This window comes from Callithrix jacchus, chromosome 1 (assembly GCF_049354715.1).
Source record: "Callithrix jacchus isolate 240 chromosome 1, calJac240_pri, whole genome shotgun sequence".
In the NCBI taxonomy this organism is placed as follows: Eukaryota; Metazoa; Chordata; class Mammalia; order Primates; family Cebidae; genus Callithrix; species Callithrix jacchus.
Genome location: NC_133502.1, coordinates 80,838,141 through 80,866,108, shown reverse-complemented (window position 1 = coordinate 80,866,108; position 27,968 = coordinate 80,838,141). Strand labels below are relative to the sequence as shown.

At 39.0% G+C, this 27,968-nt stretch overlaps 2 protein-coding genes across 5 annotated transcripts in view; one reads left to right on the top strand and one right to left on the bottom strand.

Annotated features, from left to right (window-relative positions):
- Positions 1–27,968, top strand: part of CENPP (centromere protein P) — a 287,077-nt gene that overhangs the window by 132,543 nt on the left and 126,566 nt on the right. The window lies entirely within an intron of this gene.
- Positions 3,956–27,968, bottom strand: part of ASPN (asporin) — a 29,312-nt gene continuing 5,299 nt past the window's right edge. The window contains exons 2-8 of the mRNA XM_002742719.7: positions 25,058–25,334; positions 20,615–20,727; positions 15,999–16,212; positions 14,246–14,356; positions 9,245–9,338; positions 8,684–8,822; positions 3,956–5,564 (exon numbers count right to left, since the gene is read on the bottom strand). Of these exons, the coding sequence (XP_002742765.1) occupies positions 5,367–5,564; positions 8,684–8,822; positions 9,245–9,338; positions 14,246–14,356; positions 15,999–16,212; positions 20,615–20,727; positions 25,058–25,310 (1,122 nt within the window). The 5' untranslated portion in view covers positions 25,311–25,334 and the 3' untranslated portion in view covers positions 3,956–5,366. The remainder of the gene's footprint in view (positions 5,565–8,683; positions 8,823–9,244; positions 9,339–14,245; positions 14,357–15,998; positions 16,213–20,614; positions 20,728–25,057; positions 25,335–27,968) is intronic.

The window sequence follows — 27,968 nt, the reverse complement described above, 5'->3', positions numbered from 1 at the left end:
AGCTGAGCAACTCCTAGAAGTTTAGAACTGCACAGCTGGGAGGAAAAACAGAGTCAAGAGGGACCTTATGAGTTTGAAGGAAATTGTTTATGAAGTTCATTTTGATTGAGTTTTGTGGCACCAGATGTTTAAGTTTGCTACTTATCAAAAAGGTCAGCATTTGAGATGTGGGGGATTTTGAAGGACTCACCTTAAAGATGACTAAAATGAATGAAATTGTTAGGGAATAGAGAGAAGAGACCAAATGAAGAATATTGGGGAAGACTAGCCACTAAAGGACAACCAGAAAGGCATAATGTGAGTTAGCAAAGTTGCAACCACTTTTGGGTTTCTTCCTGCTTGCTGCACAAATGAAGACCACAGTATCGTAGTAAAGAAAGAATTTAACAGACACAGGCTTGTCATGCCACATGGGAGATGTAGTTAGTACTCAAATCATCTTGTGGGTTAGGGGTTTTCTTTTTTTGAGACAGAGTCTTGCTCTGGCACCCAGGAAGCTGGAGTGCAGTGGCACAATCTGTGCTCATTGCAACCTTCACCTCCCAGGTTCAAACAATTCTCCTGCCTTAGCCTCCCAAGTAGCTGGGATTACAGGTGTCCACAACCATGCCCAGCTAATTTTTTGTATTTTTGGTAGAGATGGGTTTCACCATTTTGGCCAGGCTGGTCTCAAACTCCTGAGGATTCAGGGTTTTTCAAAGGCCATTTTGGCGAAGTGGTTGGGGAGGCAAGGCTTGCTGCTGATTGGTTGGAGCAGAGATGAAATCATAGGGGGTGTAAACTATCCTCCGATGGGCTCAGTTGCTTCTGGATGGGACCACAGAAGTGGGTTTGGAAGATCTAGGTGAAGTCAGCAATGGAAAAAAAATCTGAAAACATATCTCAAAAAGCCAGTCTATAATAGTTATATTATTTGCAGGAATGGCTGACAATCTATGTCTATACCTTCGCAGAATCAGGCTCCTGTCTTCCCCCAGTTCAAGGCCTTTCATTAGCTTTACAAAAGCAGTTGAGTTTTGGGCAAGGCCTATTGTCATTTAAACTATAGCCTAAATGTCTTCCAAAGTTAGCTCAGCCCAATAGCCTGGTAATAATTAAAGGAAAGGAAAGATGGAGGATGTGTTAGCTCAGATGTTTTTTGCTGTCATAATTTTCTCATTGATATATTTGCAAAGTGAACAGAGATTTTCATGAAAAATAGTGTACCATCATAGTTAAAAGCATGGAGCTAGACTGCTATGTTCAAATCCCAGATCTGCCACAAGTGATTTAATTTCCTAGGCTCCTACACCTAAAAAAAACAGTTATAAGTAAAAGTACTTCATGGGGTTATTGTGAGGATTAAAAGTAAGGCATTTAGAAGAGTCTCTGAAATGTTCTTTGAACATCAGTAATATGGTTCAGATCCATATCCCAAATCTCATGTCAAATTTTAATCCCCAGTGTTGGAGGTATGGCCTGATGGGAGGTAGTTGGATCATGGGGACAGATTGTTCCCTTGGAGCAGTTTCCTGATAGTGAGTTCTCCTGCTGGTCATTTAAAAGTGTGTGGCACCTCCCCTTTCTCCAGCCATGTGAAATATTGCTCCCCCCTCCCCTTCTGCCATGACTGGAAGTTTCCTGAGGCTTCCCCAGAAGCAGACTCTGCCATGCTTCCTATACAGCCTGCAGAAATATGAGCCAATTAAACATCATTTCTTTATAAATTACCCAGTCTCAGGTATTTCTTTATAACAGTGCAAGAATGGACTGATACAATCAGCTATTGTTTAATGTTATTTGTTTAAGATAATTTTGGGAAAATAGATTCAGGAGAATTGTTAGGTCAGCTGCAACAGATTAAGGTCCATGTGAGTAGAAGCCTAATACAGACTGAGGTAAGGCAATTCTTTCAAAATGTGATGGAATTATGAACGAAAGAGAAATAGTATGGTAGCTTAAGAAGGGAAACAAAATTGAATTTTTTTAAATAAAGCTTTTGGAATGCTGGATGTGGCGGCTCATGCCTGTAATCCCAGCTACTCTGGAGTTTAAGGTAGGGAGATCATTTAAGCCCAAGAGTTTGAGACCAGCCTGGGCAATTTCTGGGGAGACCTCATCTCAGAAAAAAAAAAGATTTTGTTTTAGTGACTTCTGAATACCCCATAATACTTAAAGAAAATCATTTCAGTAATTTAGTCCTTAATAAACCCAGTAAATATTAAGTCACTTATTTTCAACCTTTAGTGGATTTTTCCAGTGGGTAGTATTTTGTATTCACCATAAAATGTGTTTGCAACAGTAAATGTTAATTGCAGTTTTGGTTGTTTATGATTTTTATTAGTGATTTGTTTCTTGCAAACTTAAAATCAAAAATGACTAACAGCTGTAAGATGGAAATACAAACATAAACCACAGTGAATTAATTGCAGGAATTTCAAAAATCATTTCCAGTATTTAAAATTTGGGGTTTTGTTTTTTCTTTTTATAAAAAGATGTACCTACTTTAAACTCCACTATTTAGATCATAGATAAATCTGTTTAGATAATCTAACCTTAGTATTTACCTTATGAGTTTAATGATGAATTTCAAGATGTTGGTATTTTTCAATGTCAATAAACATTTTTGACTTTTCCATATGTTCTTATAAGTGCCATGATATCACAATTTTATTTTTGTTAAATTGTAGAAAAATTTTGTTTATTAAAACAGTTGGAACTTTAGAATATTTTAGTTTTGAATGATTATTATTTTCTTTTATCTTTAAGGACTTCATGATCTTTGATTTTCCTTTGTAAATGTTTCTGGTTTACAAAGCATTGCATGTATATTTTTATCATTCAATCTTCATAGCACCCTTGTCAGTGTTGTCACCCCTCCCCTTTATAGGTGAGGAAGCAGGCTCAAAGAGGTGGTGACTTGCCCAAGACTATAAATGGAACTGGGTTTCCAAGTCAAAGTTCTAAGACCACTGATGGTTAACCCTTATTATTAAAATCATTCTGTCATCCTCTCTCTACTCATACTATGATCTTCCCTCTTTTTGTGCTCAAAAAAGTAGCAATTTTGCTTTAGGTTTCCAGATGTGTCATTTTAGAAATTGACTAACTTTCCCGTAAAGCCCTTGTTTGCAACCTGCTGAGATCTTCTACCTTCCACCACTCCTCAAAGGGACATTTGTCAGTTTCTGGAGAAACCGTTGACTGTCAAAACTGTAGGAGTGGAGGGGAGGCTGGGCATAGTGGCTCACGCCTGTAATCCTAATACTTTGGGAGGCTAAGCCTTGGAGGATTACTTGAAGCCAGGAGTTCAGTATTAGCCTGGGCAAAAAAGTGAGACCCTGTCTCTACAAAAAATTAGCTGAGCACAGTGGTATGTGTCTGCAGTCCCAGGTACGTGGAAACCTGAAGCAGGAGAATTGCTTCAGCCCAGGAGTCTGTGGCTACAGTAAGCTATGATCATGCTGCTGCATTGCAGCCTGGGCAACAGAGCAAGACCTTGTCTCTTCACAAAATAAAAAAGTAACAAAAACCTGTAGGGGGCAAGGGATGCAGGTGTTACTGACAACTAGTGTGTAGAGACCAGGGCGCTACTAAAAGATGTACAGGGCAGCCCCTACCACAAAGAATGACCTGGCCCACAATGCGAAGGGAGCCAAAGTTGAGTAATTCCACTGTGAAGAGTAAGACTTTATTTACCCATTCTTAACCTTGAAATCCAAACTCTCCATTTCTTCTTGTATATCTGTAACGTTATTCTTTCCCCCTTGCCCCCCAAATTATTTAAAATCTTGTTTTTGAGGTATTTTAATGTAAAGGTGATTATCTTTCATAGCCTAGGAATTACATGGTATATTTTGGTATTGTTGTTAAAAATTTACATTAATACTGCTTTAAAAATGTTATGGATAGAGTTTTCTGAAGAATAGTTTATGTGGCTGGCTGGGAGAAGAAAAATAAGATCAAAGCACAAATATTTCATTTCAAACCAACATTTTTAATGAAATTTTCCCTGTTTTCTAATTATACTTATGTTGAATGCCAATAAAAAAATACATAAAGAACTCTGAACTTTTATGTAGAGCTTTCAGTTTCTGTCTGTTTAATTTGATGCTCTGCTTATTCGGCTATACTAGATGTGTTTCTCAGAGTTATCCAGTCCATATGTATTTGAAGAGACAATTTGGTGTAGAATTGATAGTGTCAGGCTCTTTCAAGCAAGGTCTTCCAAAGGAATATCTCAAAAATATTCCTTAGAGTTGAGGTGGTAATGTTATATAGCCTAACAATTGACATGCTATTAAAAGCTTATAATAACTGGTCATTAAAATGCAAGTTACAGATTTTACATAAACACTACACATTTTTACAGAGGTTTTATAATCAGGTAATAATTAAAAAACAAAAAAAAAAAAAGCATATGCTATAGCCCACACCAGCCCTTAAGAGTAGCATCTGTCAAGTTGGTAATGAACATTTACTGAAGGCTTTAAGAAGTTACTTTTAAACATTAAAGACAGATTCTAAGACATGATAAGGTAATTTCAATAATATTATATCATACTTCAAGATGATTACAAATATTACAGTACTACCCAAGTTATTAAAGAAATAATAAGAATAGTATAATGTACTCTTCACATTACTGTCTTTATTTTTTTTGTTAATTTTGATTTTTATTTTTGAAAGGGAGTCTTGCTCTGTCACCCAGGCTGGAGTGCAGTGGCACAATCTTGGCTCACTGCAACCTCTGCCTCCTGGGTTCAAGTGATTGTCCTGCCTGAGCCTCCCAAGTAGCTGGGATTACTACCCGCCACCACACCCAGCTAATTTTTTTTGTATTTTTAGTAGAGATGGGGTTTCACCATGTTGACTATGATGGCATGATGGTCTTGATCTCTTGACCTCATGATCTGCCCGCCTCAGCCTCCCAAAGTGCTGGGATTACAGACATGAGCCACCATGTCCGGCTTCTGTCTTTATTAATTATGTTTTTCTAACAGCAAATGAAAGAGCACAAATTTTGCCAAGTCAGGCATTCCATTTACAGTACAGTTCTTTTTAAAATATGCTTGATAACAAAGTGTTAAATACTGAATGTCTTTTTAGTTATGAAGAAAAGAATGGTCAAGCATGAGATTTATGTAAGATCATTTGTACAAAAAAAAGAAACTGCAATAGATGCTTGTTTCTCTTAATCCTTTTGTATCAATAGTTTGGCAAAATTCTGTTGAAATTTCTTGTCATAAAGTAAGTCAGTGGACTTACCACATGAGAATAGATATTTGCTTGTATATATAATACTACCATTATTAATAGAGTTCAAGTATTCCAAATGTAAGGATTTTTGAATCTTATATTAAATGGGCATTACCAGTTACTGATTATTACATTCCAAAGTTCCCAAGTTGAACACTCATTCTGCTCAAAACACAGCGAAATGTTGCAGGTTGCATTTCCCAGTATTTCACTGGGTTGTTGAATAAACTTATTGCACTGTATAAAGATTTCTTCATCTTTGGCACTGTTGGACAGAAGTCATTTACTCCCACTCTTGAAATTGAATTAGAATGAAGGAAGATTATCTGTTGTAGTAGGAAAAAAGAAAAGGTTAAAAATACCCAGTAAATGTTAATGGAAGATACTCTGTAGTCGCCATTTGTTTGTGGGTTTATTCATCTGTTTATTTTACATTGGCTTGAATGTATTTTCAGGTAAAGTAGATGTACTCACTTATGCATGTTAAATATCTATTATAACAACTCAAGCTCATGTGTTGTACATGAAAGTGTTGGGGAAGGTCTTCTGCCAAAGCCCGGAGCATAATGCCTGGTCAGTTGGATCTCTCGGTTCCCCTCTCTCTCTCTCTCTCTCTCTTTCTCTCTCTCTCTCTCTCTCTCTCTCTCCCCCCTCCCTCCCTTCCTCTCGATAGATAGATAGATATAATGTTTACTTTTATATATACACATATATACATGTTTTTACATATACATATTTATGTGTATATATACATGTACATTAGTGCCATATTTATAATAATGCATATAAAACATTAGAAATGATCAGAACACTGAAATGTAATGCTCCAAGAGTTAGGCTCACAATATGATTGTGAGGAATTATTAGCCGGCATTTTCTGTGACCAAGGCAAAGAAGAGTAGAACTAAATTTTTGTAAGTTGTTGCTTTTTTTTTTTGAGACAGAGTTTCGCTCGTTACCCAGGCTGGAGTGCAATGGCGCGATCTCGGCTCACCGCAACCGCCGCCTCCTGGGTTCAGACAATTCTTCTGCCTCAGCCTCCCAAGTAGCTGAGACTACAGGCGTGTGTCACCATGCCCAGCTAATTGTTTGTATTTTTAGTAGAGATGGGGTTTCACCATGTTGACCAAGATGGTCTTGATCTCTTGACCTCATGATCCACCAGCCTTGGCCTCCCAAAGTGTTGGGATTATAGGCATGAGCCACTGCACCCAGCTGTAAGTTGTTTTATAGAAAGATCTATCAACATCTTATATGCATATTTGTAATACAGCATCAATAGTTGAAATCACTTAATTTTATGTACACCAATGGACAAGTCACAATTTTATAGGCTGTGTGCATGTCTTTTTAAATTAAATTCTTACTAAAAAAGTATGATAAATAGAGGGACTTTGCTTAATTCCCTTTAACAGCCCTTCTAATTCCTTCTTTGGCCTTTTTTGGTAACAGTGAGATTTCTGGGAAATAAAAGCAGTCTACTTAACTGACAGCATTTTGGCATGCTGAAGAGCAGAAGCCTTTAGCTGGCCAAAGTGGGATATTCTCTCTGGCTGTTGTTACTTCTAGATTCTGCCTTTGTATCTTAGTAAGACTGATATGAGTCCAATCAAGAAAATTCTAGGCATTGCTAAAACATTTAAGTTTGTGTTGAGTCCCCAGCTGCTCAATAGCAGTTCAAGGTATCGTTTGCCACAGCACCTATCTCACTGGGAATGAAAACCTGCTGGACATCAGTGTATTTACTTTGTGGACATTCATTGAACTGTATGCTTATGACTGTGTTCTTCTGTTTGTGTTATAATTCTCTTCATTTAATTAATGCTAGCAAGAGTAGAGGTAGATTTTAGAGAGACCAGAAGCTGGAAGCAGAGTTGTAGAGCAAATTAAGCAGAAATGACATCAGGGATGGGACAGCTTGAGAGAGGACAGACTCAAGTTGTATTCACTGGCTAAACAGACATTCAAATGCAGCATTTGGAAAAGTCAAAGCAAAAGTTGTCATCTTGAGATTAGCACCTGCCTATATTACATTCATTTTGATGGCTTGTATCTCAAAGAAGTACAGTGAACGAACCTTGTTTAAAGATCAGAAAGAAATATGGAAGAGGCAAAGTGGCTTGATGCCCAGTTTTGTTCTCAAGCTCCTTGGAAGATAAAAACTTTTGTTCTTGGAATCTTGGCGAATTGAAAATCTTTATTTGATTCGCCAAGGAATCTATGACCCCTCCCAGACAGTTAAGAGTTGTCAAATTAGGCCAGGCACGGTGGCTCAGGCCTGTAATCCCAGCGCTTTGGGAGGCTGAGGTGGACTGATCACCTGAGGTCGGGAGTTCAAGACCAGCCTAACCAATATGGAGAAACCTCATCTCTACTAACAATACAGAAAAAAAAACACTAGCCGGGTGTGGCGGTGCATGCCTGTAATCCCAAATACTCGGGAGTCTGAGGCAGGAGAATCGCTTGAACCCGGGAGGCAGAGGTTGCTGTGAGCCGAGATGGTGCCATTGCACTCCAGCCTGGGTAACAAGAGTGAAACTCTGTCTCAAAAAAAAAAAAAGAGTTGTCAAATTAGAAGGAAAATATTTCTGGCCGGGCGAGGTGGCTCATACCTGTAATCCTAGCACTTTGGGAGACCTAGGCGGGTGGGTCACCTGAGGTCAGGAGTTCAAGACCAGCCTGGCCAACATGGCGAAACCCCATCTCCACTAAAAATACAAAAATTAGCTAGGTGTGATGGCAGATGCCTGCAATCCCGGCTACTCGGGAGGCTGAGGCAGGAGAATCACTAGAACCCAGGAGGTGGAAGTTGCAGTGAGCCGAGATCGCGCCATTGCACTCCAACCCAAGGAAAAAGAGTGAAATTTTGTCTCAAATAAAAGAAAAAAAGGAAAAGATTTCTGATCATTAATAACAACAAATGACAAAATGGGAACTCATGATGCTCCAGATGGTGACTTTTAATTGTTTATATACTGTATTCTTGTTGGAATGCTTAAAAAATATATACATATCTATCCTAGCACCACACCGATAGCGAAAAAACTGGGAGCCTAATCCTCTTGGCTTTGCTTTGAGAAATGTTTCCAGAACAAAAGGATATATGACCCTGCTCGATGTCCTCCTAACTAGTCCTGCCTCTGCATAGCCACTACTACCCTAGAAATCTGAAATTACTGTGCCAGTGGCTTTGCCACAATGTCCTCAGCAGTTTCAACAGGAGAAACCAAAAGATGGAAATGGATCCTGAGCTTTCAGGTGACATCAATGTAGAAACCATTCTTCTAAAGCTCTCCTACTTCTTACAACTCCTCATGCAACCTGGAAAGTCGCTATGTTTGAATCACTGCTGCTTACTTTATCTTTGCTTTGAGATATGCTAAAGAGTGTTATAAAAACTAAAGAAAAGTGCTAATATCTCCTGAACACAAGTAGAATGTTTTACCTGGAGGTATTTCAACTCTGGTAATCCTGAAGGGATTTTTTTTAGTTTATTGTTTTCCAAATGTATTTCTCTCACACGTGGTATGTTAGCAAGACTCCCATTTTCAATATCTGTGATTTTGTTGTTTCCTAGGCCCAGCCTATAAATGATATAAAATGCATCAAATCTTATATAGATGGTTAAGTGTGATAAAGTTAGCTGAACACACCACAAACTAGTGAGAATATTAATGCCTGTCCTATTTTTATATATGTTCACACAAAGATATTTAGTAACCTATTAATAATCTATTTCAGTACATAACAACCATCTCCCAGTTTTGTCAGAAAATTCTTTAACCTAAATTTAACAAAGGAGAAATTTGAAAAGTCATTTTCTTCTTTTCACTTGGTTTACCCCTCCCATCAGTAGAGGCCATAATAATGGTGGTTCTTTCTAGTTTTCTTTTCACACTCTCCAGTTGTAATAGCAACTGGCTTAACAGACAGTGATATCTACTAGGGTCCCTATGCACATTCTCCAGGAGGTATCGTTCTAAGTTAAAATTTTGGGAACTTTTACCTTTGCAGTTCTTTGTATCGTTTAAAATCCTCAAGTTCCACTGTTGAAATTTTATTATAATCTAAATGAAGCTCCAGTAAAGTTGATGGTAAGCCTAATAAGAAGAGAAAGATATATGTTGTCAAGTATAACCAAGCCCCCCATTTGTTTACTTTTCAAGTTTCAGACTATGGATTTCAGCAACATTTTAGGTACCTACTTTTTTTTTTTGAGACAGAGTTTCACTCTTGTTGCCCAGGCTGGAGTGCAGTGGTATGATCTCAGCTCACTGCAACCTTTGTCTCCTTAGTTAAAGGGATTCTCCAGCCTCAGCCTCCTGAGTAGCTGGGATTACAGGTATGCACTACCATACTCGGCTAATTTTTTGTATTTTTAGTAGAGACAGGGTTTCACCGTGTTGGCCAGGCTGGTCTCAAACTCCTGACCTCAGGTGATCCACCTACTTTGGTCTCCCAAAGTTCTGGGATTACAGGCATGAGCCACCGTGCCCGGCCTGGTACCTACTTTTTATTAACTTCTTATTATAGGAAAATTGTAGCCATTCATAAAAATAGAAACTAGTATTATGAACCATCATGCTCAGCTTCAACAGTTATCTCCATTTTTCCTATCTTTCATCTACTCTATTATTTATTGACCTTTTATCTGTTTTTATTTTGCCTTTTTTTTTTGCTGGAGTAAAGTCTAATCGTATACAAATCATCATTTCATGTATAAATTCTTCAACTAGAAGTCTCTAACTGATAAGGTCATCTTTCTTTCTTTTTTTGGTTTTGTTTTATATGACCACTCTGTTAATATCACATCTAACAAAAATTAATTCTTTACTATCATCTAATATAATAAAGTTACCCCCGTTGTCTCAAATGTCATTTTACAGTTGATTTGTTCGAGTCAAGATTAAATGAAGTTTAAAGAATATATTTGATTCTCTCTCTTGAAATCTCTCTCTTTTTTTTTTTTTTTTTTTTTTTGAGACCAAGTCTCGCTCTGTCACCCATGCTGGAGTGCAGTGGCGTGATTGAGGCTCACCATAACCTCCCCCTCCTGGGTTCAAGTGATTCTCCTGCCTCAGTCTCCTGGGTATCTGGGATTCCAGGCATCTGCCACTGTGCCCAGCTAATTTTGGTCTTTTTAGTAGAGACAGAGTTTTACCATGTTGGTCAGGCTAGTCTCGAACTCCTGACCTCATGATCTGCTTACCTCGGCCTTCCAAATTTCTGGTATTACAAGCGTGAGGCCCTGGGCCCAGCCTGAAATCTCTCTTAATGTATAACATACTCCCTCCTTTTATCTTCCTCTTCTTTGATTTATTTCCATAATAATTTGTTTGAGACACTCATTTTGTGGATTTGGCTGACAGCTTCCATATGATATCATTTATCAGGATCCTTTAACTTCTTCCTATGACCTGGTAGTCTCATCCAAAGATGCATACAGATAGAAGTAATCAGCCTCCTAGGGGTCTTAGCATTCATGCATGATTGCTGCCTAGATCCAATCTCCCATTAGAAATTGTAAAATAATGACTTCCTGGTATCATTCTTTATGGATGTATTAGCTGGAATTCTTCTTTAAATAATTTTCTTTCATTATTTAGTTACTATGTAAGATTATTTTCATAGAAAAGGTAGCAAAACTTGATTCTTTCAAGTAATGAATTTGCACAGTGCCCAAAGGTGACCAGTTAAAGTTTTGTGTGTGTGTGTGTGTGTGTGTGTGTGTGTGTGTGTGTGTGTTTTAAACACCATTATAGGCTGGGCATGGTGGCTTACGCCTTTAATCCAAGCACTTTGGAGGCAAAGGTGGGCGGATCACCTGAGGTCGGGAGTTCAAGACCAGCCTGACCAACATGGTGAAACTGTCTTTATTTTATTAAAAGAAAGAAAAAAGTAAACACCATTATAAACACACAGATTTTTACTCTGTTTGATATGTTCAGGTCATTGCAGTACTTATTCTTTCTTTTTTTCTGTGGCATAGTCTGTCTGTCACCCAGGCTGGAGTGTAGAACTGCTGTCTTGGCTCACTGCAGCCTCGAGTTCAAGCGATTGTCTTGCCTCAGCCTCCCAAGTAATTGGGACTACAGGTGTGCACCACCATGCCCAGCTAATTTTTGCGTTTTTGGTAGAGATGGGGTTTCACCATGTTTGTCAGAGTGGTCTTGTGCTCCTGACCTCAAGCAATCTGCCTGCATTGGCCTCCCAAAATGCTGGGATTACAGATGTGAGCCACCATGCCTGGCTCTGTCCTTTCAATTAGCAGTAGTTTGTGTAAACTAAGAAGTGTATCTTCAGTACCCCCGCACATGGCAGGTGCCCAGTGAATTCCTTCTCTTCTCACGGGGACATATCCTGATCTCCACCCTCCCCAGATGAACTGAAGTTGGAATGAAAGGGACTGACCAGAACATTCCATCAAGCCTCATTTTGTTAGCCCTATATACAAAGTATTATTTGTCAACTAAACTATCTGGTTAGCTAGCTGGGAAATGGTTTCCTTTTTTCAACTCTCACTGAAATATTTCCTTTCTATATTAGTGATAAAGACTGATGAAAATAATTGAACTATCCTTATGAATAGCAATAATAATCTTCATGGCTGAATTTATTTTGATAACAGAATCTACTTTGAGTTTTGAAATAAACTAGTGAGCAGAAAAATAATTCTTCTAAACTGAGAAGGTTCTAATTTCTTGAATTGTGATTAATTGAGCTTAATTGTATTTATGGAATGATTATATGGACCCTCCAGTATGTAAGGTAAAGGTTCTGTCCTCAAAGACATTATATTCTAATTGAGCAGATCCATCATTTATACAAAAATCACTAGAAAAATAGCTGGTTTAATGTGCCACCTATTCTGGAGTAGGTTGTACAAGTCAGAAGGGAGAAATATCTGGGAGAGCACTTACAGAAGTTGAGTAAACTGTTGTGTCCCTTAGGAAATGAGGAAGGTGGGTAACCAGAGAGAATAGTGAAGTGCAGCCTCTAGGATAAACAAGCAGAGGTGTGAATTTGGCAGAAATTCAGTAACTGCTGACAAATGTTAGCACACTTTCGTACTGGAATTTTTTCCTGACAGAATTAAGCCACAGTTTTTTTTACCACACTGAGAATAAACACTAAGAATTAATGAACTTGTAATTTTCCTTGTTTTTCCTGTCATTTAGTAATTTATACCTGTCATTCTGTGAAGTACCTTCCCACCCTCTTCCCCACACAGTATCATTATGCAGGAGAACTTCCTGAATGAAAAGGAAAAAAGACATTTTCTTCCTCTCTGCATGATAACTTGTTGGGTCTGGTGAGGACCTTCAGGATATCTGTATCCTTTCATCTTGCCAGGTGCGGGGTGTGGCGGGGTGCGGGGGCAGGAAATACTGACTGGATTATGCCACACAGGCAGTCAGCTTTCACAGATTAGTGAATTCTGAATGTCAAAGGGATCTTAAGAAATAGTTATTTAAGTTGAGAGATTTGATTCCAATTTAAATTTCTAAAGATTTCTTTTGGCTTTGAAAGCATCTTGAAAACTTTCTGAGAAGCTAAACCTTCACTTTAAAGATACACTGTGAAATTTAAGGAGAATTTTGCAGTGTAGGAAAGACTTCTGGTATGAATATAAAGAATGGCCATGCCAGGAGGGAGCTGCTGCACCCTCCTTTAGTCCTGTTGGTCTCACCTCTCCTCCCTCTACCTTCTTCTCCTTGTCTTCACTCTCCTTTATTGAATGTCAGCTTCCAGCATATGAAAGGGATTTTATGTGTTTAACTTATTGGGTAGTATTTGCATTTTTTTGTTGTTTTTCTAAAATGGGAAGGTAAATGCAGCATTTTTTGTTTCTTGTAGAAAAACATTCACTTCCTTTAAAGCTAGACTAAGGTAGTTTTTTTTTTTTTTAATTTGTGTAGTTCTGAATTAAACTGTTGCCTTCCTGGATGGAAAAATTATCTTTCCCCTTTTACTTTAGATGATCTTTAGGTGACCTTAGTGAAAGGTCACCTCTTGATTAATAAAAACAGCTTTACTGTGTCTTTTAAATTATCTGTATATGTTTGTTTTGTTAATCTTCTGGATCAGGTGAGTAGATTAGAGAGGATTATGATGAAGTTGTAGCTTTAACTGGTGGATACTGAAAGACAGCTGTTGGAAAGTGAAAATATGTTTTCAATCATAGGGGTTATTTTTGACCCAGTTAGTCATCAAAGCAAAGAGAGCAGATGCCCTTGTTGGGAATAAGGAAAGCAAGACTTTGAGCATGAGTTCCAAGAAGGGCAATCCTATGCAGCTAATCATCAGACAGGGAGCTTGGAAGTAATGGGTTAGAACACTGGTCATCTGGCAGACTGAAGGAGCATTCTACTTGAGGTGCTAGCCTCAGGTCACACAAAGCCATGATAAAGAGCACAATGCTCATCTTGGTAATTATTATATCACAAGCGATCACTTCCTATGTGCTGGATGTTGTCCCCAAACCTTTCTATGTATTTGTCCATTAATCTTCACATTACACCTGGGAAGAAGCTGGGTACAAAATACCTTGTCTTAAATGGCATATCCATTCCTGCCAGCACCAGGGACTGCCCAGTCTGGCCACATAGGCTCCACCTCAAACTGTGGCTAAATGCCTGGAGACAGAGTCTCTTGTCCCATCTATCTTTCTTTGCTTTCTTCTGTACAGAATTTGCCACCTCTAACAGGTACTTCACAGAATGACATGTATAAATGAGTAAATGTCAAGAAAGAGAAGGAAAATTAAAAGTTCATTATTTCTTTGTGTTTATTTTTAGTGGAGTAAAAATAAGTGGATGGTTTAATTCTGTCAGGAAAAAAAGCACTACATATGGCATTTTCTGTGTGTGTGGGCTATATTGACCAGATTTACTGTTACAGGATTTCTAGTTGCAGTGTATACTTCACAGTTTACGATATTACATTTAATCGTTATTGAAAGGTGACAATTTAAAAATACCATATCTTAAATAAAGTAAGTACAAACCTTTAGGAACTGAGGTCAGTTTTGCTTCTGCAATTCTGATATGGAACACCGTCACCCCTTCAAATGCCCCTGGCTCTATCCCATTATTATCAAGAGGGTTTGCACTCATTTCTGTCGGGGGAGAATGACATGACTTAGCACACATAGGTTGTATATAAAGGAAACTCACAGTGCAGAAAGGTACATGCCAAGAATGAATACCCCAGGAAGCACGAGCTTCATCCTTTAGGCTCTTCTTTTTTGAGACAGAGTTTTGCTCTTGTTACCCAGACTGGAGTGCAATGGCACGATCTCGGCTCACCGCAACCTCCGCCTTCTGGGTTCAAGCAATCCTCCTGCCTCAGCCTCCCGAGTAGCTGGGACTACAGGCGCACACCACCATGCCCAGCTAATTTTTGTATTTTTAGTAGAGACGGAGTTTCACCATGTTGACCAGGATGGTCTCGATCTCTTGACCTCGTGATCCACCTGCCTCAGCCTCCCAAAGTACTGGGATTATAGGCATGAGCCACCATGCCCAGCTGACTTTAGGCTCATTTTTACTCAGTATATCTGCTTCTGTCTATCTGCTGTCCTTTCTGTCAGCATCAGAAAAATACTTCTTTGTATAATGTAAACTGCAATATATGAGAAGTTAACTATTATTTGCTTTGAATTACCAAATCAGTGACATTTTCACTCTCCTCCAACCATGAGCACAATTAAGATTTAGTTATAGTAGTATGGCATTAGAAAAAAAAATCATCCTTCATATACTCCAAAATGTTTATATTTTTCTGTGTACATTTTTTGTCTTAAACTTTTTAAAAATTATAAGTCAATTAGAAATTGTTATTTTGTTAGCAGAAATATAACTTCGAAGAAATGCCAGTAAGTGCAGTCAGACACTTGATTGAATTAAATGAATAAATGAATGAGAATCTTGGTTAAGAATTTTGAATGGAGAGTATAGGGAAATGGCATGGTTATATGATGGGTGTTAGAAATAAAATCAGGTAGAGTTTTAAATAGAAGATGAAAAACTCCTCACATCAATAATCTTAAAGCAGATAACCAAACATTAGGTACACATTCCAAATAATATCCAAACTAATTTTGTAAATTATATTTGAGTAGCTTATGTAACACATTAAAATACTACCTTTAAATTAAATAAGAATAATGTAGATTTTATTAATCAGGATCTGGTCAGAAACAGAAACCAAGCTAAGTGTTTCTAAGGAGATTTGTGTGTGTGTGTGTGTGTGATTGAGTCTCACTCTGTTGCCCAGGCTGGAGTGCAGTGGCACAATCTTGGCTCACTGCAGCCTCCGCCTCCTGAGTTCAAGCAATTCTCCTGCCTTACCGCCCCGAGTATCTGAGATTACAGGCACTCGTCACCAGGCCCAGCTACTTTTTGTATTTTTGGTAGAGACGGGGTTTTACCATGTTGGTCAGCCTGGTCTCAAACTCCTGACCTCTGGTGATCCATTCACCTTGGCCTCCCAAAGTGCTGGGGTTGCAGGCATGAGCTACCACGCCCAGCCTCAAAGGAGGTTCTTGAGGGAGAGAGAGACAGTATTACAAAGGTCATATTTTCTTTAAGTGCTGAAAATTTTGTTGGGCATTTTAATTGGTTTATAAATGGCTTATCTAGGCAAAGATTAATATATTCAAAAATTAATTTTGGAAATTATTCTTAATAATGATAAAGTGTTCTACATCTGCTTGCTTATTATAATTTCAAGATGTCCCATTCATTTGAAAAACTTACCTAAAACGTGTAAAGCATTCATTCCTTTGAATGTGTCCTTTTGTATTTTCTTAACTTTATTTTCATGAATTCTGAGTTCTGCTAATGATTTGGGAAGATTAAGTGGTATTTCACTTAGTTGATTGTGGGATAAATATAGCCTTCGCAACTTCTTTGTGGTTAGAAAGGCTTTGGGGTGAATCTTTGTTAGCTTGTTGTTGTTCAGGATCAGACCCTTGATCAAGCATAGAAAGTTACACAATATTAGGAAGTGAATTTGGTTTACCAGTATTCTACAGAGATTAGCCAATCATGGAAATCAGTACATTTTATATCGTTCATGTACTAGATCACCCATGTAAAAAATTTCCCAGCCCAATCTAAACTTAAAAAATTTTTTTACTGCTGACTTAGAAAAGTGCAGAGCTGTAAGAGTTGAGGTTGTGCCTTTGGTTTAGATAGAGGTGCCTCTTTTTTATCTTTATAAAAGATAATACATTCATATGGTTAAGGCTTTAACCTCTACTCAGCCTCCTATTTCCCTTCAGGGAAGTGACCAAGGATATTATCTTTATCTTATCTTAAAATCTACGCTGCAAAACTATGTTTAGTGCTCACCAAATATATTTTTGAATGATTTTCTTCTATTTTGAAAACCTTACTTCTTGCATATTTACTAGTGTTTAGCATTTGTCTCAGAACAGAGACCTGTAAGGAAAAAACTCCTACCATGTGCCCTCACCATTCTGGCATATTTTAGATGTTGGGGAGATAGTAATGGATCCTGAGGAATGGCTCAATCTCTTACCGGTTTTTTGGATATTTCTCAGGGCGATAAGACAGCATCTTCCAGTGGGGGTCTAATTACTCCAGAGAGCAAAAGAGCTTGTACTAGCGTGAGTGTGCTTTCTGCTGTCAAGTCCTTTGCGACCTGTCCAAGGGTGCATGACTACTTGGGTGACCAGCCATCTCAGTCTGCCCAGATCATGAGATTATGGGATGTGGAGATTTCAGCACCAAAACTGTGAATGTCCTAGACAACCTGGTACATGTTGGTAACTCTGATAACTATTTTCATTGCAAAATGAACATAGCTCAGTTCTTTACTCATTGCCAGATTGTTCAGAGATAATTTTCTGTGTTTACTAAGAATGATGACAGGCCACTGAGCGTCTTCAGGATGTTTTAGTCCCTCTTTACCAACTCAGGTCATCTGATTTTCTCAAGGAGCAGCTCTAGATTCATTCATTATATGATTTTATTCTCAAACTCATTTCACAGAAATCTCCCTTTGTTTCCATACTGGTTTCATATGCCTCACTGGCACTGCTCACATTGTTGTTGTTTTTCCATGGCAGAAATACACATTTTGGTTGCTCAGTAAACTCCTTTTTTCTGCACATTTCCTCATCTTACTCTTGGCCCTTGTACTTTCCTTTACCCACCCTCCAGAAATTCCAAATATAACACTATTGCTAAAAGCTTCACCAAGAAAGGATAAGTCTAGTCAAAGAGGTGAAACTACGTTTTGTTACCAACTGGTAAAATACCCTAGTTTCTGAGTGTGTGATGCCAACCAAAAGTGTCTTTTCTCTTCCTTTGGTTACACTGAAAAATGAGGTGAGGGGAATTTAAAAACTTGGTGGATCATCAAGATGATTTGTGAATTCTCTCTTAACTCCATGAGGTAAATTTTGCAGGAATTATTACCCTCTGTTAGTGATAAGAAAAGGCGTAAAGTGAAGAAAGGTGACTGTCCTACAGTCACCCAACAAGTGAGGGTTAGCCTGGCCTGACCCCAAAGTGAACCTGTGCATCAGTGAGATCCAGGCTTTTGTTAGTTTGTTTTTCCTGGTTAAAACATGCAGTTGTTGGAACTGCTTAAAAGGAAGGAAAAGTAATACAAAACTATGTAAGAGGTTTTATGCAGCACTATTAATAGCTGCCCTGCATGGTGAGCTGGCTGAGTGATCCAGTTAAACAGCACTCTCAATGCTGGCTTGGTCATCACAGAGCCCCCAATTCATAATTAACAAACAATGTAAGGACAGAAGATGAGAAGAGCATAGGCATTCAGTAATAGGACAGTGATTCATGACTAATGTATCTGATAATGGCTGAAGTGAGCTAGGAGATCTATGATTTTGCTCTCACTGTATTATCCTTTGTGTAAGAACCCGAGTGCCAAACAAGCAGCTAAAATGTAACTTTGTAGACTATCTAAAAAATAAGCTGATTATCTTAAAAGACAGGTACCGTATTAGGTGATATTATAATTACATAAATTTTTTTTAATATATGGTATACCCACAATTCAGTATAAAGCATGTACTTTAAAAAGTGATTTCTATTAATACACCGGGTCAGACTGCTAATAGTAGCTTAGCAGTATTACTACTTAACAGTTGGGGGCTTCCCCACCATTGCTCTATACCTGACATGCATTTCTCAACAAAAAAAAATCAAGTAGGTCTAAGAAAGCTCCTGATACCTTTTAGATTCTCTTTTCCCAGTGAATAATAGGAGTACATATGGACTAAGTCCCTGGAATGCTCCTAAAATGTGATAAAATAATGATATGACAAATTTAAACCATTTATGGCCCCAGTATTAAGTATGTCATTAGTTATTCTTGTGGTTATGTAAGCTGAAAAGGGATTGAAGAAGTGGTAAATGCATGAATAGGCTATATTTCCAACTTCTGAAGGTAGAATAATGGCCTTGCCATTCTCTAAAAGATTCTGTGGCCTAAAGTTAGTGGGGTGGACTCAGTGGATCCTCAGTGGAATCCATTGTGTTATTTCTGACTGTCTTAATGTTTCAGTGAGACCTAACTTATAAATATATGCTCTTCTAGTTCTTCTTTTAGATGTATATATATAAGGCTTCAAGCCTTACCATATCTGAACTGTCTGCACACTTTGAAAGTGAAAAGGGCAGACAAGGTGCTGGCTACCTGGCAGTGCAATGTGAGTGCTAGATTTTGCAGGGAGGCTTGATGTGATGATTGAGCCTCCCTCAGTCTGCCTCACTCTGGGATTGAGGACATGCATGCTGGGAGGAAGCATGACTGGGAGGAAGAGATGGGCCAGCAGAATCCACTGCACTGACCCTATGCTGACAGGGAGGCATGGTGACCTCACATCTCTCAGATACACGAATAGAGCCAGGCTTGTGTGGTAGCAAGGGGCCAGTATGGTTATGGTATTTTCTACCCTGTTATCTTAGTTTTTTATCTTACCTACAGATGACAGACTTTAAATTTGCTTTCTCCAGCACAGCCTGAGAGTGTAGGGAAATGGCCTGGACTAGCCAGGTGTGGCTTACCACCTCAGATGATACAGAACCAGAGCTCTTCCTCTTAACACTATGCCAGAATCAGCAAGGCAAGGAACTGTGCTGAGGGGAGGTAGTGGTACTTCCACAGCTGTGGCAGGTGGATATGAGGTTCTCTTACAAACCCAATTTCAGACTAAATCAGAAATTTTACTTGCAAAAATTTAGAGACTTCAAAATGATTTCTTGGTTTGCTTTTGTTTTTGAGACAGGGTCTCACTGTGTCACCCAGGCTGGAGTGCCGTGGCATAGTCACAGCTCATTGCAATCTCCACCTCTCAGCTGAGACTACATGCACCGCCACCATAAAAATCAGCTGATTTTTGTATTTTTTTGTAGAGGTGGAGTCTTGTTATGTTGCCCAGGCTGATCTCAAACTCCTAGGCTTAAGTGATCTGCCCGCCTCGGCCTCCCAAAGTGCTGGGATTATAGGTGTGAGCCACCGCACTCAGTCCAAAATGTTAAACATTGAAGTAGTAATCTTTTAAATTCTAGACTTTTTTTTTTTTCCTGAAATGGAGTTTCACTTAGGCACCCAGGCTGGAGTGCTGTGGCATGATCTCAGCTCACTGCAACCTCCGCCTCTTGGGTTCAAGTGATTCTCCTGCCTCAGCCTCCTGAGTAGCTGGGATTAGAGGCGCACACCACCATGTCTGCTAATTTTTCGTATTTGTAGTACAGACGTGGTTTCACCATGTTGGCCAGGCTAGTCTCTAACTCCTGGCCTTGAGTGATCTGCCCACTTTGGCCTAAGTGCTGGAATTACAGGCATGAGCCATTGCGCCCAGCCTAAATCCTAGAATATTAAAATGATACTAATATAATAAAGAAAAAAATTATTTTCCTTTTTAAAGATCCAATAAAGAAGCCATACATGTATATATTAATCAAATATATTCTGTGTTCTGCTATTAGAGATTTGTGGTGTTTTAAGATAACACATTTGGATAGAGATTTCTTACACTGTTTGCTAATGATTGCTGTAAATAATTGTTTTCTTGTTCATTTTAATATATAGTGACTGTTATTACCTGAAGAGATTGTAAGCTTATTTGAATACCATTAAACTCAGCCCACTGCCTTTTACCTGGCTATTATTTAATAAACATCCATTGAATTAAACTATTAATTGAATTAAATCTATAATTTTTAATTGACTAGAACCCTGCTGAATGCAGGGACTTTTGTCATTCTTTACATACGTAAAAGTAAGACTTGTTTATACTAACATAGTAAAATTATTATTGCAAAGATATAGAGTTTTCACTTAAATCTTTGAAAGTATGATGATATATTCTTACATAAAGTGAAGTGAGTCCTTTAAAATCATTTTCTTTGATTTCCTTAATTTTATTGTTTTGAAGATCAAGCATTCGAGTATCAAATGGAATGTTGGTTGGAACTGAGGTCAAACCTGAAAAAGAAACAAACATATTATATAGTAGAGAATCATGCTTATCATCACCTTACAGATGACTTAACAGTTATAACAGATGACAAAAACATTGTTTTGAGGGAAGACCTCAGGACCTTTTTTTTTTAGTAAGTTATTAATTTTTATAAGGTTTCTAGATTGATCTAGCTGTCACCACTCATCCCTCTAAGGTGGAATAAAAGGAGATAAATTGGAGCTGCCCTGGTGCCTGTGAGGAGGTGACCAACCACTGAGGTGCAGCTTCTGTTAATGTTCTTTTGGCTAAGGAATATGAACTTTCTTTGCTAATTTTGAGGGTGTTATAGTGCTAAATTGGAGCATATGGGTCTTGATCATTTTAGTAAGCCTTAGAAAGTTGTGTTTAGAAAATAGAAAAATTACATGTTTTTTGTGTATATTACCAAAAACTACCACCCATTTCCTTTAAGTAATTAACTCATCTAATTAGTTGTAAATTCTTGATTTCCAAATACTGGTTCATACATAATTCTTTTCTTCTTTTCTTGAGACAGTCTTGCTCTGTTACCCAGGCTGGAGTACAGCGGTGCCATTTCTACTCACTGCAACTTCTGCCTTCTAGGTTCTAGTGACTCTCCTGCCTTAGCGTCCCAAGTAGCTAGGATGTGTACCACCATGCCTAGCTAATTTTCGTATTTTTAATAGAGGCAGTGTTTTGCCATGTTGGCCAGGCTAGTCTCGAACACCTAGACTCAAGTGATCCGCCTGCTTCAGCCTAGATGTCAGTAGACTTGATAGAACTGTCTTCACTCCTGAATAGTAGTCATATATTTAATAGCCACAAATTGAAGAATTGAAAAACTAATATTTGAATATCAACATTCTATCCTACAGCCCTACATACTTTTCCTTTCTATACTTTAAAATTAGGCCAGGCACACTGGCTTATACCTGTAATCCCAGCACTTTGGGAGGCCAAGGTGGGTGGATCACCTGAGGTCAGGAGTTTGAGACCAGCCTGGCAGGAGTTTGAGACCAGCCTGGCCAACATGGTGAAACCCCATCTCTACTAAAAATACAAAAATTAGCTGGGCATGATGGCGCGTGCCTGTAGTCCCAGCTACTTGGGAAGCTGAGGCAGGAGAATTGCTTAAACTCAGGAGGCTGAGGTTGCAGTGAGCCAAGATAGTGCCACTGCACTCCACCCTGGTGACAGAGTGAGACTTTGTCTCTAAAAAAATTAAATTGAGACTCTCTTAAGAAATTTAACTATAGGAAGAAGAAAGGGGGTAACTTGATGAATTAGCAAGGTAGAAGGGCAGTTTTGTTTGTTAGAATAGATTTTTTTTTTTTTTCCGGAGACAGAGTCTTGCTCTGTCACCTAGGCTGGAGTGCAGTGGCATGGTCTCGGCTCACTACAACCTCTGCCTCCTGAGTTCAAGCAGTTCTCCTGCCTCAGCCTCCTGGAAGCTGGGACTACAGGCACATGCCCTCATGTCTGACTAATATTTTGTATTTTTAGTAGAGACAGGGTTTCACCATGTTGCCCAGGCTGGTCTCAAACTTCTAAACTCATGATTTGCCTGCCTTGGCCTCCCAAAGTGCTAGGATTACAGGTGTGAGCCATGGCACCTGGCCCCTAATTTTGCCATTTTTATGAACACAGGAGATTATTTTGGTTTTAGAAAATGAAGTGGAAGTCTTGTAGGAACCTGGAGGTTCTGCAGAAGGGATCCTCCTGGTAGCATAGATTTTGACAAACCTACTCTTGCCCTGCCCCTGATGAAACTGAAGCTCTGAAAAAAGTTTCATCTCCTGAGGGAGGAAGAGTGATAAGTGCCCAGACTCTTTTCATGGTCATGTTGTGGGGAGGTAGGGTGGGTGCAGCAGCATGCTGATGGCATGTCTGACTGTCACAGATATCCTTAGATGGATTTTGTTTCTAGAGTTTTTTCAAAGCTGAATGTTTGGGAGACTGTGATGGGACCACCAGCTGCCTGCCATGAAGTAGCTTGGGTTTCTCAGGTCTTTGGTGACAAGTGTGTACTGGAGCAGTTTTATGCAATGTCTCATCCAGGGTCTTCATGTTGGAAGCATATGACTGCTCTGCTGTGGCACATGTGGAGGCCAGCATGTGGGAGTGGTCTGCACTAAAGGTAAATGTGTCCTTATTCACCTTCTTACCCCCGAACCAACCCAGTTTACATCCAGTGAGGTCACAGTGGATACACATATTTTTATCTGGAATTTTGACTTACAAAGTGCTTTAACATGCACCCACTCTGCAAAGTGCTAGTAGGTAATGTTTTTTCTTGTCTGGGATGCAGTTTAGTACAATAGTACATTCTGATATTCCCCAACTAATCTCTTCTCTCATTCAGCATCTGTCTTAGCTTCTGCATTTCTCGTTCCTGCTGCTCTTTCCACAGTCATTCTGCATAAACAAGTTTTCTCAAACAGTGCTTGTATCTTAAACTCTTTCTTATGAGAATTTCACAGGTAAAGCTTAAGATTCATTTTTTTCCTAGCTCATCTCCTTCCTTCCTTCCTTCCTTCCTTCCTTCCTTCCTTCCTTCCTTCCTTCCTTCCTTCCTTCTTTCCTTCCTTCTTTCCTTCCTTCCTTCCTTCTTTCTTTTTTCTTTTATTCTTTTCTTTTCTTTCTTTTGAGATGAGGTTTCACCTTGTTGATCAGGCTGGTCTTGAACTCCTGACCTCAGGTGATCCACCCGCCTTGGCCTCCCAAAGTGCTGGCATTACAGGTGTGAGCTACCATGTCCAGCCTCCTAGCCCATCTATTTCATTAGACTTCCCTCGTAAGTCTAGCTTGTATCAGTCTCCTCTTTTTCTGAATGCTTTATGTTTATCTCTCATTTTGTCATATAATGACAAACTTCATTAAGGTCTCTAGAGTAGATTATTATAAGCTATGACTCTTGCCATGAATGCTATGGCAGTAGGAAGCAAGTCTAATGCTTTTCAAGACATCTGATCATACAGATGCATGAGGTGACCCTGATGGGCCATCAGCCCCTGAGTGGGAGTTGTGTGCAGATCTTGGTCTCCATAGTAGGACCTGGGACCAGTCTCAGCTGTCCCTTCTTGGAAAAAGCTGAGGGCAACAACTCTTGATATGCATTCCTATCATGTCCCCTTCCTGAGCAGGATATGGGTGTGCTCTTGAGTGCTCCTTCGTTAGAAGTATTAAAGAAATAAAATACTCAGCAAAGAATTATAAATTTGAGAGAGACCTTATCTACTTTTTTCTTAGGCAGTTTTAAACCCAAATTGTTAAAAGGCAAGTAAAGCATTATTTTAAAAGGTCTAGATCAGAGATTTCACAAGCTTTCTATAACTCATTTCATTGTTCTGGACACGCAGCTTATTTTGTTATCATGGAGTTTTACTGAAAAGTACAGTCTCAACCTGCTAACACTTGAGATAGAACTGTAAGTGGTGTCCATTCTCTCTGAAGGGAATTAAAATGAAGTGCTTTGATTTAACTTGGGAAGAGGAAATGTTCTGTGTACAACATTCCCATAGTATTCCTCTGATTTTCTGAATTTTAAAAATAAATTTAAGGGCCAGGCGTGGTGGTGCACACCTGTAATCCCAGCACTTTGAGAGGCGAGGCGGGCGGATCACAAGGTCAAGAGATGGAGACCATCCTGGCCAACACGGTGAAACCCTGCCTCTACTAAAAATGTAAAAATTCGCTGGGCATGGTGGCGTGCACCTTTAAGTCCCAGCTACTCAGGAGGCTGAGGCAGGAGAATCACTTGAACCTGGAAGGCCAAGGTTTCAGTGAGCTGAGATCGTACCACTGAACTCTAACCTGGCAACAGAGCAAGACTCCATCTCAAAATAAATAAGGCCTGGCACGGTGGCTCACGCCTGTAATCCCAACACTTTGGGAGGCTGAGGAGAGTGGATCACAAGGTCAGGAGTTGAATACCAGCCTGACCAATATGGTGAAACCTCGTCTCTTCTAAAAATACAAAAATTAGCTGGGCATGGTGGCAGGTGCATGTAATCCAAGCTGCTAGGGGTGCTGAGGCAGGCAAATTGCTTGAACCTGGGTGGCAGAGGTTGCAGTGAGCTGAGATTGTGCCACTACAACCCAGCCTGGGCAACAGAGCAAGACTCTGCCTCAAAATAAATACATAAATTAATTAATTAAATAATTTGGATGTACTTTGGGATTTCGTATACTTTCCACCTAAGAACTTAAATGAAAAAAATCTTGTAAAAGCAATGAGATTATTTTTGAAATTTCAGTGAAGCCTTTTTCTGTCTTTTAAATTGTCAGAATAGCATTATTGTTCTTCAAAACAAAATTGGCTTATGTTCTTACCTAGATCTGAACAATGTACAACTCGTGAATAGCACTGACATCCAAATGGACACATTGGAAACAGATCAAACGGAAAAAAGGGGATTCTTGGCTCTCTTGTTGGAAAAAGAGAGTTGTCCTCATCATGATCATCGTCATTATCTGTGTCTTCCATATCCTTCAGCATCATATTCTTTAATGCGATGTGTGATGGGCTAAAGAAGGGTTTGGCAGAGCACAAAGCCAGGAATAATAGGAGCACATATTCCTTCATGTTATCTTAGTGTAGAAGACGAGTCTAGAACCAAACAGACATTGGATATTAAGTTAAAGTTTAAATGGATATAGTTCCTCCATGTCTACATTTCTCAGTTCTGGGAAGAGTACAATGAAATGGTATTTTTATCCATTGCTAGCTAATGTGAGAGTAAATTTATAAAGATTTTTGGAAAACAATTCAGCAGTGTGCACTGGAAACTATAAAAATATCTCTGTTTTTCAGATAGTGATTCTACTTTTTGCAATCTAGTCTCAGGAAACATTTCTAAAGTGCACAAATATGTTCATCACAGAATTATAATAGCAAAAGTATTTCAGACAATCATAATTGTTAAAGGGGAATTATAAAATAAAATAGGGTATATTTATTCCATGAAATATTTTGGAACCCACAAAATGCTTGCAAAGACATTTTAAAATATGGGATATTATCTTTTGTGAAATTATAAAAAAAAAGGGAAATACACAAAATCCACACACAGGATACTTACAAACACTCAGAAACAAACAAAAGCAAACCTGGCAGGAATATACCTGATTCATGATAAACTCTGGGCACCAGAACCATAGATGACTTGTGTTTTTCGTTTTCCTTTAATTTTCATAATGAGCAATGAGTATTACCTTTGTAATGAAAAGCTAATAAACATTTTTAAAAAACAGAACAGATTATCTTACCTAAGTCTGCATTCCCAAAATCCTTCCATTGCATTAATGTCTTCATTGTCCCTGAAGGAGGAATGTCTTCATTGTCTCCTTAGACAACATCTGGAATTTTTTCTTACCTGATTTCTCTCCACCTTTCCCAACCTCACCCTCATAGTTGGTCACTTCTTCCACAATTGAGATCTTTTTCCTTCTAATCTGTTCCATTGTCTAATACTTAATCCAAACTGTCTGATGTTCAGACTGTTCGTTCTTACCCTTCTTTCCCCTGAGTTTGTTTGTTTGTTTGTTTGTTTTCAGATGCTTTTTTATTTTTCAGATGGAGTCTCACTCTGTTGCCCAGGCTGGAGTGCAGTGGCACTATTTCAGTTCACTGCAGCCTCCACTTCCCAGGTTCAAGCGATTCTTCTGCCTCAGCCTCCTGAGTAGCTGGTACTACAGGTGTTCGCCACCACGCCCAGCTAATTTTTTGTATTCTTAGTAGAGGCGGGGCTTTACCATGTTAGGTTAGCCAGGATGGTCTTGATCTCCTGACCTCGTGATCTGCCCGCCTAAGCCTCCCAAAGTCCTGGATTACAGGCGTGAGCCACTGAGCCCAGCCTTTTTCAGTTGCATTTTTAAAATGCACACAAAATGAAAATACACAAATGAGAATCCTCAGAGCATAGATTTATTGCCATATTTACATATCATAATTTTTAAATTGTCACCTGTGAAATGTGTATGTTCTTTGAAAATTTCAAAAATTAAAAACATTATGAAATAATTCAAAATAGATGCATTCCAGAGATGCTCATTGGTGAAACCGAGTCCGGGCAGGAGGTTTCACTCACCACCACAGCAGGGGGCTCTGCAGACCCTAATAGTTCCAGGCTACAGTCAACAGACCTGTCATTGCCTGAGTGCCAGAGAGCAGCTGAGCTGTAGAAGATTTGCCCAGCCTCAGGAAGACTTACCCCTCCAAATCCCAACTGGTTACAATTTCTCAGAACCAAAAAATCAGCTTTAACATCTCCACACAGGCTTGCTTTTTCCTGGATTTAAGAATCAAGAATGAGTTCATTAACTTAAGTAATATCTTCATTTATATATGATATATCTTTTTAAATGACCAGATGAGGGCTAGAATATCCTACTGTCATTAGTTATTAACCTGATAATTTCTCATATGCTTTAAAAACCTAAATGAGTGGCATGAAATTTGCCCACTGGGTAGCTGGATGGCACCAGTCAGGTATGTGTAATATTCCTGTGATAATCCACACTAAGCTATGCTAGGAAGGAGATTACAGGACAGATCTGAAAATGAAAATGGCAAGAGCTTTTTATATTTTAATAATCCTATTCTGAATCCCATTTCAAAACTAGCACTAGGCTCCCATCTGTACACTACTTTGTGGAGGTGTCAATTTAGATGTTATTCTAGACTCATCCTGATATTAAATAGGAGGAAATGAGACATAAAGAGCTTAAGTGACTTGCCGAAAGTCACCTACCAAATATAAATGGAGCCAGAGCTAGGGCTCATGTGTCCCAACTTCCTGTTCTGTGCTGCCTTCTGCTCCAGCTCATGTGGGGAGACTCAGTTGTCTTATCTAGAAATCTCATGGCTTCAAGGGCATACTCTGTCATTTCTTCTTATCCAACCAGTATACAAATTCCTGATCTTTATGTATCTGTACATAAGCACTTGTGTAGCTTGGATTGGAAGGGTAGAGAATAGAATGATTGGGTGGTCAGATTTGTGCAGTACAGGGTGAGAGATTGTGCTGGCAACACATGGTCCAGTGGCTTCTGTTGGAGAGCCCCAAGTGGAAATCACCAACTGTGGCCGTCTACTGTTCTGTGGCAGACATGGGGTGTCTCTGCAGAGAGGCAGGTTTATGTTTCGTTTTCCAGTCATCCTCCCATATGGGGTCTTGGTAAAGGTTTCTGGGGGCTTCCTTTTCAGTATCACTTTGTCCCTGGCACATTGTCTCTGTGCCTT